Source organism: Columba livia, chromosome 4, assembly GCF_036013475.1.
Source record: "Columba livia isolate bColLiv1 breed racing homer chromosome 4, bColLiv1.pat.W.v2, whole genome shotgun sequence".
Taxonomy (NCBI): Eukaryota; Metazoa; Chordata; class Aves; order Columbiformes; family Columbidae; genus Columba; species Columba livia.
Window position 1 is genome coordinate 58020924 of NC_088605.1, and position 14724 is coordinate 58035647.

At 35.9% G+C, this 14724-nt stretch overlaps 1 protein-coding gene across 1 annotated transcript in view; it reads right to left on the reverse strand.

The window, feature by feature from the left end:
- Nucleotides 1-1939: 1939 nt before the first annotated feature.
- The window catches only part of HHIP (hedgehog interacting protein), a 77993-nt gene continuing 65208 nt past the window's right edge, over nucleotides 1940-14724 (reverse strand). Inside the window, exons 12-13 of the mRNA XM_065061959.1 lie at nucleotides 11832-11980; nucleotides 1940-9469 (exon numbers count right to left, since the gene is read on the reverse strand). Coding sequence (XP_064918031.1) covers nucleotides 9276-9469; nucleotides 11832-11980 — 343 coding nt within the window. The 3' untranslated portion in view covers nucleotides 1940-9275. The remainder of the gene's footprint in view (nucleotides 9470-11831; nucleotides 11981-14724) is intronic.

The window sequence follows — 14724 nt, forward strand, 5'->3', positions numbered from 1 at the left end:
ATTTAGAATTAAACCAGGGATTGATCCCTTACTTAGTGTTTTTGTTAAAACAAAACAGTAAAAAAGCACTTGTGTCATAATTGATCTTATTAAAAACTTTTAATTTCATGTAACAGAATGGAGAAGCAGCACCTCTGTAGAAAAACAAATGAACAAAAAGAGACTTGAAGAAAAGTGGAAGTAAAGAAAAGGCAATAAGAGGACAGAAGTTTATTCTAAGTATATATTTTGGGAATAGTGATTAAATACTGAAGCAAAGATATTAGTAACTACATTACAAAAATGAAATGCTCCAGAATTGTGCATTTAGGAGTTGAATTCCATTTCGAAGTTCTGATGACATTGACAAACCACGCAAGCCTCAATCAAGAGACCAAGGACACCCCCTTTGATTCATCTCAAGGCGCAGCAGAATTTGGCCCCTCAGGTTTAGGATGCCATCAGAAGGTTTAGAGAGAATTACAGTCTTGCTGTACACAGCTGAGCGTATATAATTCTTGAAGTAAAATTTGTGTCTTAGGTGTTGTAAAAGAAATGAAAGGTAGCTGTTAATTCCAAGGCTTATAAATATGTCAGTGGGTTTTCATAATGTCTTAATAAATTACAAGAACAAACTCAATGACTCATGATGTCACCAGAACTACAGGCTGCACTGTATTTATTGTAATTATGTGCTATGCCTCACAGAATTATTTTACTTTCTACATGAATATATAGGTCCAACTTAAAAATCAAAACAATCCTCATTGATTTCTCCATTCATTTTTATTTGCTATGTTTCCACTGGTTTCTTGTTCTGAACTCTTCTTCAAATGAAGAAATTTTTAAAGAAAATATATTTAAAAGCAGATTGCTGCAACTGCATTTATTCACTGAAAAGCTGAAATAAAATACAGTTTTCAAATATCCTTAAATTTGGGTGAAGTTCAAATTTTCCTTGGATCCTAGTTCTCTGGCTGGCCACCAGCCCATATCACTAATGGTATAACTAGCTGAAAAATGGAAAAACAATTTCATGAAAATTTCAAGATTATTTGGCTTAGATCTGAAGTGTAGAGATAGCATCAGTATCATAGTGTCAGTAATGCTTCATTCTTTAGTCTGAAAAATAAATGCAGGATGGGCTAAATACTTGAGGTGAGTTAAAAGTGTAAGACTAATTCAACAGTGTTTCAAAACCACTAAGGTAAACTTGGGGTGTGAAGAAGCCCTTGGGTCTTTAGTGCTCCCTGTCCAAACTGGTTTTTAACTCTCACAGATGGAAGCTGCAAGCATAGTTTACCTTTAAGTGTCATTATTAAATGTTCTTTTGTATCAAAAAGATATAGTGAGTTGATATATTGAGTTGGCCCTGATCTCACCTACATGCTTAGGTGTTGGTTTCAATGGAACAGAACCTTTTACTTAAGATTGCATCCAATTTTATGGCCCTTATTTAAGTCACTGGAAATGGTGCATCTGAATTTAACATAGGTTGATTTGATGATGTGCTTCTCTGAAGAGATTAGATAAAACATAGAAATTACCCCCAACGATTCTCCCATCATTGCTGAACTAATTCTCCAAGATATCTATATGTGAAAAGCCTGTATATAAAATCTCCTTCTTCAAGCTACATTCACATATTGCTTGCAATGAAATCTTTTCAATATGGGGGTCTTAATTTTTGCTCTCATTTATCAAGAAGCAAGCAGGAAACCCCATTCCAAAGCACCCATTCCAAAAATAATAGCGGTGTGCAGTCAAATTTTATGAAAGCATCTTAGAATTTATATAAATAAAACTAGTATACATTTCAAAGAGTATATAAAATGCTGGCGTTTGCTTTTACTGCAAAGGTCAAAGAGCTGATTAAAATTATCATTTCATTAATTTTAAATTATGTATTTAGTCATAACATATACTAAAAAAAAAAAAGCAGCACATGTACCTCATATAGTAAGATAAAGCTTAATATATTTTATTAGCTTAAGGGACACAGAATAACTATCTATCCAGAACTTCAGGCATGCATTTACATAAATATATTAAATTAAGAAAAGCAATTATACACTTAAACATCCTTTTGTCTAGAAAATCATTAAATCCACAGATTAACAATAAATCCAACTCTATGCATTTATCACTTCCAGATACAACTGTTCCATTTCTCAGATATTACACAAATACATTTGTTAGAATTTATATGCATTATACATATATTATATATTACATAATAATGTGTATACATACATGGTGTTCAATAATATAATAATAATTTGTACTTTTTATAGCACTTTTCATTTGAAGAGCTCCAAGCGCTTTACAAGAGTTGATTTCACTAATTTTCAGATGGAAAGTGGAGGCACAAAGATGCAATTGTTTCAGGTTATACAGAATGTGTGACAGACAGTAACTGAATTCTCTTGTGAACTTCAGCCATGCTGTCTACCTAAAAAGAAATACACATATAGCATGTGTAGTCTCTGTAGGTAGACTTTCAAAGACTTGTAAGGTCTCAAACCAAGAAAGCACTTAATTATATTAATAACACTAAGTGCATGACTTCAGTGAGATTCATGTGCTTAAAATTACTTGTCTGCTCCAGTGCTCTGCTAGATTGGTGCCTGTGTGTGCTTAGTGGTATAATACAGTATATAGAAGATACTTAAACATAGTTTGAATGATATTTTCTAAGCTATTTTCCCACATTTCAAATGTACATACAGTACCTGATGGCTACTATAAAATAAAACTAATTAAACAGAGGAATATCACAACAGTAATGGTCTCAAGTGACAGAATATTATTTCCTTTTCTGCTTGGCTCCCATTAGAATCTAATTGTTCTTAAAAAGGAACTGAAGTTTTAATGCTGCAGTGTGTTGTGTGTGGGACAGCTAATAGCATTTCTGGGTAATTCACAGGATAAGGTTGCTGCTTCTGGTATTAATGGAGATCATACATCTGGTGACATAATACCAGATGGTTCTGATCTCAGTATATCTTGGTATGAATTAAGTTAATTCTGCACACCAGTTTTGACTCTGCCCAGAATGTTTTCCTTTTCGTGGTTCCTCCTAGGAACATTCAGAAATGGGATTTGTTTGTTACTGCCTTGTGACGCAAACCACCTTTCAGTCCTACAGCAAAATGCATCCCACATAAAAATAACAAAAGCCTCAAACAGCCACGTCTCTCTGCCTTCTTCCCACCCAAGAATATTGTGAACACAGCCCCTGCGTATATTCACATGCTTTAGCTGGCGCCTTCTTTCTGAAATTTTGTGGGAATTTATGCAATTTTTCATTGAATTTTTTTTTCCACTTTCATTTTCACTGCAAGATGAAAATAAATGGGAAAATCTCATAGACTGTAAAAGGAACGATGTGATGCACGGGACCCTATTGACCACTTACAACAGATGGAAAGTTGCTTTTTATCAGTAGAAATAAAACTCTTCAAACTGCAACTTGCTGTTTGTGCACATTCTTAGTAACAATTTCTGACATTTTTGATTATGGAAGCCAGTATGTCTACAGTAGACAATAAGTAAAGACACATTAAATATATATATAACAGAGAAAATTGTTTTTTCTGAATTCCTATAGCATGAAATGGTCACTAGAATGACATATTTTCAGTAATGAGAGCTCTGGTAAGCAGGTGTGTCACTTGGCTTTCAAAGCAAACTGTACATGTGAAGAAGCCTATGGGAATTTTCTTTAGGTTATGGTACAACATTATAATCCTTTGCCAATACACAGACAAAATTAGTATTTATTAATAACTCATGAGTGAACTGAAGGAAAAAGGTTGATGCGTCAACTGAACCACTTCTACGGTGCTACAGAATAATAATGCTTTTCTTTTCCCAGAGAAGGCATTAGTAATACTGTCTGATTAGTCCGCCTGATGAATGTGAATCTATGCAGAATTAATTGCTGTGCTAAGATTGTTTGGACATTGTGCATTTTATAGCACGATACATTCTGTGTGCAGAATTGTAATTGAAATGGGTGAGTACAAAGGCTCACGGCCGTCTCTTTGCCTTGCACGTGTCTATAGAATACCTGTCATGTCCCACCCCGTCATCGCTTATGCCTGTTAGCTCAGCATGGAGCAGTCTCATCACTTTCAGTCGTATTAGGAAGGGTGACAGCAACAGTTTTGGATTTAGGGTATAGTCTTGATTGAACTACTACACCATTCCTATTAAATATAGGTTTGAAAATTTGCCTAGTGCTGCTGAATTCAGCCTTGTAATGCTGCACTCCAGACACTGCGGGAACTCATCTGTTGATGTTCAGGAGCATCTGTGGGTGCAACTTTGGGCCCTGTCTTACTGTGGCTATTTCACAAAATGCGGCCACTGACTTGGTATTTTTTACTTCCCTATGCTTAAATATTTGAAACAAGCATATATACTTCTGAAAGAGAAACAAATGTGAGCTAATTGCTCCAGGTTTTTAAAGAAGTATCGAGCAGTCTGGCCAATTTAACAGACCCCTTGTGTAACTGTTGGCGATACCTATCAGGAAAGCCAGGAGGGCTGGCCATGCTCCATACGTCTTTACGCGGGGCTGAATCTGCAGTCTGGTTTCAGAAAACCTCAGTGAGCCTAATGACTGCAGATGCAGACATGGAGAGATCATGCGTGCACTGATGTCTGAAGTTCAGATCTTCTGCCAGCTAAGTGGATATCTTTTAAGGACTTAATCCTATAACTAGTGAAGTCAATAGAAGATTTTCCATTGACATCAATGAGTCAGGCCCTCAAAGATTAAAGTAATCCTGGACAAGTAATCCTGGACTAAGCTTTCAGGTGGCTTATGCTGTTTCACACCTATATCCTAAAAAGTACACACCTCTTATTTCACTGAATTACTCTGCTGTTGAAAACAATTAGCATTTTAGCAAATAGCTCTTAAAATTTTTCTTTTTTTCTACAACATTTTGCCCTGAAACTCCTCATGGAAATATTTATCAGGTTTTTGTAGCTGGAACTCAGATTATTTGGTACATTTTTTCTGCAAATTTGGATTAGAAAAAAAGTAAAGGGTTGGTTGCCTTTTTGGCAAGATTCTTAGTTATATTTTTTAAGTGACGAAAATATTGGTCAATTTTTAATATTGTAAAATGGGAAAAAATAGTTTTTATTTACTTCATGACTCCCTTCCCTTTTTTTCTGAGACAAAGATCACATTTTCAGTTGGACAGAAGATCAAAATGCTATCATTCCTAATTAAATTGATACACAGTTAAACTAATGGATAATAAATTAAAATGCATTAATGTATTTTAAAGAATTTACATTTTTAAGGAAAAATAAGTGCAGCAGTCTGTCCTCACAGTTGCTTTTTTCATGTAGGCCTGATCTTACAAGTGCCTATTTACTTTGTGTATTTGTACATGAAAAGGTCTTAGTTTCTAAACCCAAATTAGAGGAAGTGTATACTGAAAAGCAACATTTCATCATCCCAGGAATGTCATAATATCATTCAGCTTTTTACTTGAGGCATCTGATTATTGGATTGAATTGGGAAACTTTTGGATTACCACAGTTACTGTACACCAGGGGTGTCAAACCATTTTCACTGGGTGCCACATCAGCCTCGCGGTTGCCTTCAAAGGGCTGAATGTAATTTTAGGACTGTATAAATGTAGGAGTAGTTACACTATACATTTTACCTAACTCACACTTTGTGTAAAGTAGAATAACCTGTAAGGATTTAAAGGTATAAAGGTTTTTCATCTGTGGCTCTGACTGTTAAAAAAGAAGTTTATTTCCTTGACAGTGAGGGTTTGAGCTAATATTTGTTATTGGACACATTAGAAAAATGAGTTTATTGTTTTTCTGAAATGGAGTAAAACGATTTGGAGCTGGTTTTACATAACATCTTTTTGTCTCCCTACTTATCTATGGAGTAAAACGTTTCTTCTTGTATTCCAATAATAAGCCTTCTTTCTGATCAGTGGCATTTAAACAGAAAAATATGAAGGTTTTCTGTCCTAAAAAAATAAAATGGAGGTTGAAAACTAGCAGACATCAGGAGCAGAGTTCCGCTTCTTGCAACAGGTATGTTTGTTCTCTTTTGACAGCAAAAAGACTCCAAAAATGCCTGAAATGTACCATGTGTTGGGAACAGAGAGGCAGTATCTCTGAATAAAGGAAGAAATGAATGGAATAAAAGATTAGGAGAGAGAGACAGAGACAACTTGAACACATACATAAAATCCCTTCTGGAGGCCCTTATCTAATTGCCTCATTTATCTAGTTTCATTTATAAGCTCAGTTTTATTCTGGGACATTCTCGGAGGTTGTGTGAGAATGGCTGCAGAATGACCTAACTGGCAATGGGCTTTCTACAGACCCCTTTTTTTGTTGTTGTTGTATGCCAATTCTCAGGGCAATTACTGCAGTTGCCCTTTTTATATGAGCATCTTGGGTGGCTAGACCTGGGCTTTACTCACTCTTTTTAACAGTATAATTTCTTTTGATAAATAAGCAGCTAGGATTTTTTGTGTCTTTTTTTTTTTGAGAATACTTCTTTTCCACTGGCACTTCCTATGTACCTATGTGGACTTAATGCAGAAGCTTGCTTTCACATGATATAAAACATGATTTTGAAATAAAGCAAAACACTTTCCACAAACTACCTCCCCTCCTTTTCTAATCTTTACTTACATTACTTATTACTTTTGAAGTTTTGATTGGAATCACTCAAACAGACTTTTTTTTTTTTTTTTAGTAAAATAAACTGAAGTATTTTGCTTAAATTTTAAAAGCCATTTTCTGGATGCAGCACAGCTGATGAGAGTTTTTTGCCATTGATTTGCATGAGGCCTGCATTTAATTCTTAGCCTTGACTGGAGTTTTATTTTCTGATTTCGCTAGTAAACTAAACTGTCCTTATTATTGAGATCAAAACTCTAAGATCATTTTTATCCCTTCTCTACATGACTATGGCATATACATTTCTTTAAAGAAAGTGTTAAAGATGTTATCTCTGTCAGATATTTAAATGTTGCTAAAATACATCAGTGACTTTATTGCTTTGCTGATTATGGAGAGTGTAATAAAACTGTGCTATCTGACAGATTTAGACAGCTGGTTCATTCATGAGAAGTTCACAGTTTTGTCACCCACGTTGAATAAGGAAAGATTAGATGCTAAGGTCAATTTACAAAAATGGTTGTCAGGACATTTTTTAATTGTAAAACTTTTTGTGATGGAATTCGGGGAAAAGACTAAAGGCAGAAAGCAGCAGAGACAAAGAGCTGCTATTAACCTACAGATGCTACCGCAGGGTTCATTTTAAGATTGGTCACACTGCTGAGCCAATGGAGTATTCGTGTGACTAGAAGGGACCACCCTTTTCTGGGGTGAGAGGGCAATTTGGTCTTCATGCTCATTTAATCCCGAGACATCTTTCAATGGACTGTCAGTGAATCTACATTGTGCAAAATTATGCATGCACTTTTTAATGCAGACCATTGTTCGCTGAGCACTTTAACCAAGATTTCTCAACCGATTTCCATTTGGCATGAGGTCACTCGAAACCCCGGCAAACGTATACGGAAGGCAAATGTCATTTTCTATTTCTCCAAGCTGAAATGCTTAAAACAGCAAAATGCAAGTAGCAGTCATGCTGTACTTTCAGATTTAATACTTACTGAATGAAGACTGACAACTCTCTATAAAAGAAAATTCGTTGCATGTCACCGCCCCAGTGAGGTAATTTTGCTACTGGAGAGTAATATTGCTGAAGTCTTTTAGATCTGTTACCTCAAGTTTTGTATAACTGTTGATGCATGAGCAGCTGCTTATAAGAACCATAGGATGTGCACACTGTGGCTACTCTGCTTTCATTTCTGAGGCAAGATTTTATAAAAGCCAGGTAGTGCAAAGGAAATCTGATAGTCAGTATATAATGAGCAAAGAAATGCCCTAGAGCTGGAGATAAGAGGGCACCAGTTCTGAAGATACATCTAATTAGACTACGAATACTTTAGAAAACCTGACCATAGCATGTACACCATATTTATTGATACATTTACAAACACTCAATTTTACGTTAGCTCTTCAAGGAACATTTACATTTAGAACCGCATTTGGCGAGAACTGTGACATGTTTTGTACAAGTGACATCTTACACAGCCAGCACATGCTCATGTGAGCTCTCCTCCAGTGACATTCCGTTCAGTGTGAAATTGTGTTCAGTCCGGCCTGTCCTGTTACAGTGAAAATCGCTTTATGTACACTTACAACATATGCTGGAATTTTATTATGATTGTTTGGCGGTTGTTTTTTTCATCCGTTGTAAATGAATACAAGTTGACATAAGGATACATTTCTAGATTAGATCCACAACACATTAAAGAGTGTGTTTGCTCTCTCTTTCCCCGTCTTTCCAATTAAGTTGGTGAAAAATGTAACTTTAGGATTTTACAGGACATGGTAAAGCTGTCTCATCTAGGTGATGTCTATATTATAAAAATAAAATAAAATAAAATAATATAAATATGTAACATGAACCCAGTGCCCATCGTTAAATAAAATATATGATAAAAAGCAGACCTTCTAGGATGACTGTTTTTGAAGTATGCAGTATAATTTAATAATTAAACACTCAAAACAATCTTGATATTAAGCTGCGATAACCAGATCTTTGCATCTATGCTAGATAAAGAAATGCGTAATATTCTGTAATAGACTTACATTGATGAAGGTGAAGGTTACAGTCTTACAATGAATTGCCTAGATAGGAATGCATTAAGGAGTTCTGAAATATTGTCTCATTATGTAGTTCAGTTCACCTTAGAAACCGTTACAACTGGATTTTATGAAGTCTAGCAGTTTATACAGTGATATTCGAAAACTGCTCTCTTATTGCTATAATCAGATAGGTACAGCCACGAGATTTCTGGGATGTTAAAGAATCCATTAAGACATCACAAAAGTACTTTGATGAAAATGTGGTTTACAGTGGAATTTGTAAACGATTGCTCATGAAGAAATAAATATTAAAAAAAAATCCACTAGCTGTAAAACCATATTTGTGATAGTGCGTGCATGTGTATGTGTGCAAGTATTGGATATGGGCATGTCTGTGGAGACATACAGAATTATTTACACACATACAAAGAATTTATCTGCACATTTGTGGATATTATACTTAAATTAATAAAGTAAATCAAATCACCGGTATTTGTTGCAGGATAACAGTCTTTTAAAAATGACAGGACTCAAAACAAATGCCCGTTGAAAGTGTAGTTTCCAAACAGTCCCAGAAACTATACAATATAGCTGGTTAGATCCAGCAAATAGGATGTCATGTCTAGGATCTGATCGAGAATACCTGCCCTTGTCACTCTTCGGATGTTTCTATCCACTTGTTCACACTGGGGGCCGAGATAGCCTTTTTTACATAAGCATTTATTAGGCCTTACACAGACACCTCCATGGCGACAGGCTGGGTCACATTTTGCTGTGGGGAAAAAAACAGTGAGTTTCTAATTTATTTAGAACATCACAAAGCGAAAAGATACAGTACACATTCATCAACAACTTTTTGAAACTTATAAAGCGCATAAATTAAAAACAAAATAGAAAGGGTGAAATATTAGAAGTTTTGAAACTATTTTTTTAAGTTTTAAAACATTAAGGGAGGAAGTAATTTTGTATGTCTGAGAGGACGTCACCCAGGACAGACTATGAAACTCCAATAGCACATTTTTTAAAGTGTCCCATTCCCATATTCATGCTTGATTCTGGAGTGCACAGAAAACCTGTCTCAAAAGAGTTTAGGCTCTAAATGTCATATCATTTGAAAGCAAGATACAGAGCACATCTAGATCTTTAAACAGTGGTGCTCTGCCTCGTCCCATTCCTTATGCTGGCAAGCCAAAAAAGTCTTGAAGTTGGTGAGATGTTTTAGGACCTGGCCATCTTCAAGCCAGCAAGTACTGAATAAAGAACCATAGTATTTTTGACAGCTTTTATGAGTTATTATAAGTTTCAGAGTTTTTCCCTCTCTTTTTAGCAGATGCCTGACAATTCCCTAGAGAGTTCTTGGTTAATCAACTTACTAAATTTTTTCAAATGTAAATGCTATTTTAAATTGTAGCCAGTGTTAGCAAAACTAATAATCAATAACTTTAGTTGTGGAAGTATTTTCTTCTGGGGTAGAGTCACAGCACTGTGATAAATATAATGTATCTTTCTTTTTGCAGATGTTTTCCTGTTTAATGTTATCTATGACAAAACTAAAATATTGATTTACAGAGATTTACGATACACTGTATAAAAACAGCTTTCTTGGTTTTATTCATTTATTTCTTAATTACCCTAGGAGGAAACTGATGCCTCAAAAAGTAATTTTTCTTGTTTTATTTATAATGTGAGCTTGAGGTCAAATCTGGAACGTCTGTGGAATACAGGGAGGAAAGATCCTTAGTCTACATATTTTCTGTAGCTTTCTTGTACATTGCACCTACCAAATTATATATCACAGATTATTCAAGACCCGTTTATATTCACACTGGAGATGTTTTGTACTTGTCCAAGTGGAACTTGGATAAGGGCTATAGAATTGGCCTTGTTCTCTAAATGTAGGAAATCCCTGACTGACAGGTGAGGATGATTGAAGTTGGGCTATTTGGCCAGATTACCTCATCCATTTCTCTACCTTGCTTTTGTTGCATGGCTGGATGATGGTCAGCTCATGGATCTTGCCAGTAAGAGATGTCTTTAGCAATGTCATTCGTGTCATTTCATTCTGAACAAAGTCACTCCTACTCATGCCTACAAACCCTGAGGTTACTGGAATTTTACACTCCAGGCTATGAGGACCCTGTAGCTGCCTCTGCTTCAGAATGGTCCTCCCGAATGCCCTTCAACCCGAGTTATCCCTGGTCCATCACGTGGTCCTTGCTGTGTCTTACCCAGTGATTCTATTCCTCTTTAGAGTTCTACTGCCATAATGGAACCTTCTCTCTTTGTACAGCCACCTGGTCAAACTTGCTGAGCAAATAAGCTCAGTCAGCAGTGATGCTCTAGTAACAGTGTCTGGTACCCAGGCTTGCTCTGGGAGATCTGCATAGACCAGAGTTACAGAGCTCAGACATAACCACAGTCTCTGTATGACAGTGACAGCACAGCTGTGGCATCCCATGTTCATTCATGTCACCCCTTTGGTGGCATATACAGCATCTAGTTTGCTCACAGTCACTTTTTCAAGTGACTTTTAAAAGTTATGTTACGGCAACTAGATAAGACTTAATAAAAGCACCGTGATTAATAATGGATTACAGTAATGTTCTGGTTATTAGCTGCTTTGTGATAAGTTGTACATGGAATTCTCTTTAAAAAACTGGAGCCATTTTATTTGGGAGGATCGAAAGTAACAACGTAATGAAACTAAGGTATTTGGATTAAATTAGTGAAGTGCAAAATACACAATTGTGACCTGCAGGTCTGACTTATCATCTTTCCTGACAATGATACTCCTATTTGACACTGACAACGACAATACTGCAGGTGGAAGCTGAATGTCCAAACATGGAACATGTGTTGATTATATTTGCTTTCATAAATAAGACTGTTGTCTGTCTTATTTATGCTGTTAATTGCATTCTGTAATGGTTCACATTGCATTAGATGTTTAACCACTGCACTCATCTAAAGACTTACTGTGCTCCTACAACTCATGAGATGAGTATTTCTTCAATGGTGTCTTAGAACTAATGGTCAATGACATATATTGACATTTTCTCTCAGCAAATAATTAAAAGCAAATTATGACATATCACTGTTTTTTTTCACTTGTTGCTATGAATCTATATACAAACCAGTTCTGCAGAACTCTCCTTCCCAGCCTTGATTACAGCAGCATTTTCCTGTAGGAGTGCAGTGCCCGTTCCGACAGTGCCTTGAGCATTCAGATGTCAGTACCTGTGCAGGCTGAGCTGTTCTTTTGCATTCTTCAGGGACCAAAGGCCTGTAAAAAATATACAAGCCAAGCAGATAGTTAAGAGATGGAGTCAGGGATAAAAACTTTGCTTTTTTAAGTCCTGATTCTCTTTTATGGTATTCTCAGTGGGAGTGATATGTGTTCTAAGGGGACTGGTTTTTTTCTCAAAAACACCAGTAAAAATAGACTTGATATGTTACATTACAGAAAAATACAGTGTGATTTGCTATTCTTTCATACAACTGCCTTCAGGAGTCTTTTACAAGCTTAAATAATAGTCCTTGAGAATTGTTGAGGCTTGAACCTGGCAAAACCAGCTTGCTGAGGAGCTTATCACAGGCAGCGTGTATCTCTAGATATAATAATTTCACTATTAGATGTGCTAAACTGTACTGATAGTCTGGCTTTTCTTCAGAGAGCACAAATAGTCACATAATTCAGCTCAGAATCTGATGGTGTCCTTTGCTTTTCTAGACATTGCCTATTTTTTATTTCCGTATTTTTGTGAAATGATATTTGGATTAGGTATTCCACATGCTTATTTAATACTTTTTCACTGTGAAGGTGACCAAGCATGGGCACAGGCTGCCCAGAGAGGTTGTGGAGTTTCCAGCCTTGGAGATGTTCATAACCTGTCTGGACACAGTCCAGGGCAACTGGCTCTAGGTGGCCCTGCTTGTTACACAGTGCAGTTTTTCTGTCAGTCTGCAAAATATTTTGGATGTCCAGCAGCCTTTTTTATTTACAAAAGCACAGCATTATTTTCCTTAACAAAGAAGGCACTGTAGTGTTCCTTCTGTAGTGTTAAGTATGTAAAACACCTAAGTGTTTTAACCTAAGCTTGCCCTAACTGTTGATACAACTTCCAAAGCTTTTTTAGACTTTTAAACTTTTTTAAATTTAGCTTTATGTCATCATGCTGACCACTTATTTTATTTGCTGAGTTCAGCAGCTAGAGACTGATAGGATCATCCCAAGGCTACAGGTTCCCAGTACAGGTATTGTGTTTTGTCTCTGCTGTGAGTTTGATTGCACAGGGATAAGTTAGGCAAAGAACGTCAGGATCTCCCAAGAGATCTAATCGAGTAACTGAATGCTGGGAGCAGAATGAAGAATTAAGTTAATTAATGATAAATAAAAAATTATTCATTCTCAAGGAAATAATTTTAACTACTGCCATGCATTCCTAAACTTGACATTTGCATTACAACGATTTTAATAGTTTTGTGGAGAGCTCGGTGAAACCTTGGCTTACTGTCCAGCTAGAATCCAAACAAAACAAAATTGTATGAGATAGAATAGAATAGAATAGAATAGAATAGAATAGAATAGAATAGAATAGAATAGAACATTATTGGTTATAGTGACATCCGTATTGAATCTCCAATTATACACAAATAGCTGGAATAGCAACTTGTGCACTGACTGCCCTACCAAATATTAAAATCCTACATTGATACTCCTGTGTGGATTCTGAAAGAGCGGGGGTATGATAGAGGTGCAGAAAAAAAGGCGAGGAAAACTGGGCATTCTTGTTTATATCTCTTTTCAACATCATAAGAAATATTGAGAGAAAAAATAAGCTAAAGAAAATAAAATTAACTGGTTGAACTCATGGCTTCTAAGATATCAATGAAGCCCATGTTCTAATAGGATTTTTAAAAGATATTCCTATGCATAATAGGGCCATTCAAAGTAATAGGGTAAAAATTATTTATAATAAAAATAAGCACTCATACCTAATGTTGTAGAAGTCTCTCACTAGTTGACTGGGCTTACATTTTCCCCCTCATTTTGGCATGCAGCTTGTTAATGGTACATTACTGATTTTCTTGCATTTCTCTTTGAAAGAGTAATAGAGCACAGGCTGGCTGCTTTGTTTCACTGAAGCATTTCCTCTTCTCAGTCTTAATTGCTACCACGATTATTTAAACATCTATGGAGAAGAACTGTTTCCCCAAACATGTTCAGGACAGACAGAATGTGTAGATGCATCATTTAGTGTAGTACCAAGTTCAGATTTCAAAAATACCTCCAAGAATCAGACTTTGGGTCCTGTATAATAATTATTAGTATTTTGAGACATGTTTTGACACCTTTTGTGCAGCAAATTTGAAATCCTTTCCGTTTTTGTGTTACCGTATTTCCACAGCTGCCTTTGAAATATAATGCATTTTTTGACCTCTAAGGAATTGTAGTTCTGCAGTAATGAGTGCATTACATGTATGATCTGATTAAGAAAGTTCCTACACTTGACATTATATGTGAGATTCCCAGGCAATGCTGTTTTGGAAACAGTTGTACAAAATCATACTATTTTCAGTGGAGACTTGTTCAGATTTAAAGTAAAAGGATCTGTGTTCCAACTCCTACCTCGGGAAAAAAAAATAAATTTGAGTTGATTTCTTTGTAGTCAACTGCATAGGAGACAACGTTCTTTCTTCATATGTCTCTGTTAAGGTCATTTCTTTCAAGTTACTTTAAATAGGAGTCTCCTATTTCCTTGCTAACACACAAGTGCAATACTGTGTTTAGCAAGACACATAACCTCAGGCTCCTGGAGCATCTCTTGAAAAAGAGCTCCAGAGGCGTACCTTTAGCAAAGAATGACCTCATAAGTCACAGAGATATTTCATTTGTGAATATAATGATTTATTTTATTAATAGCTGCAAAGTCTGATAGTGCTGGAATATATGGCTCTTTTAAAATTTGTATTTAATGTAGGAGGCAGAAATCATACTTTTTTGTATCCAGCCAAGCATGGCTGGTC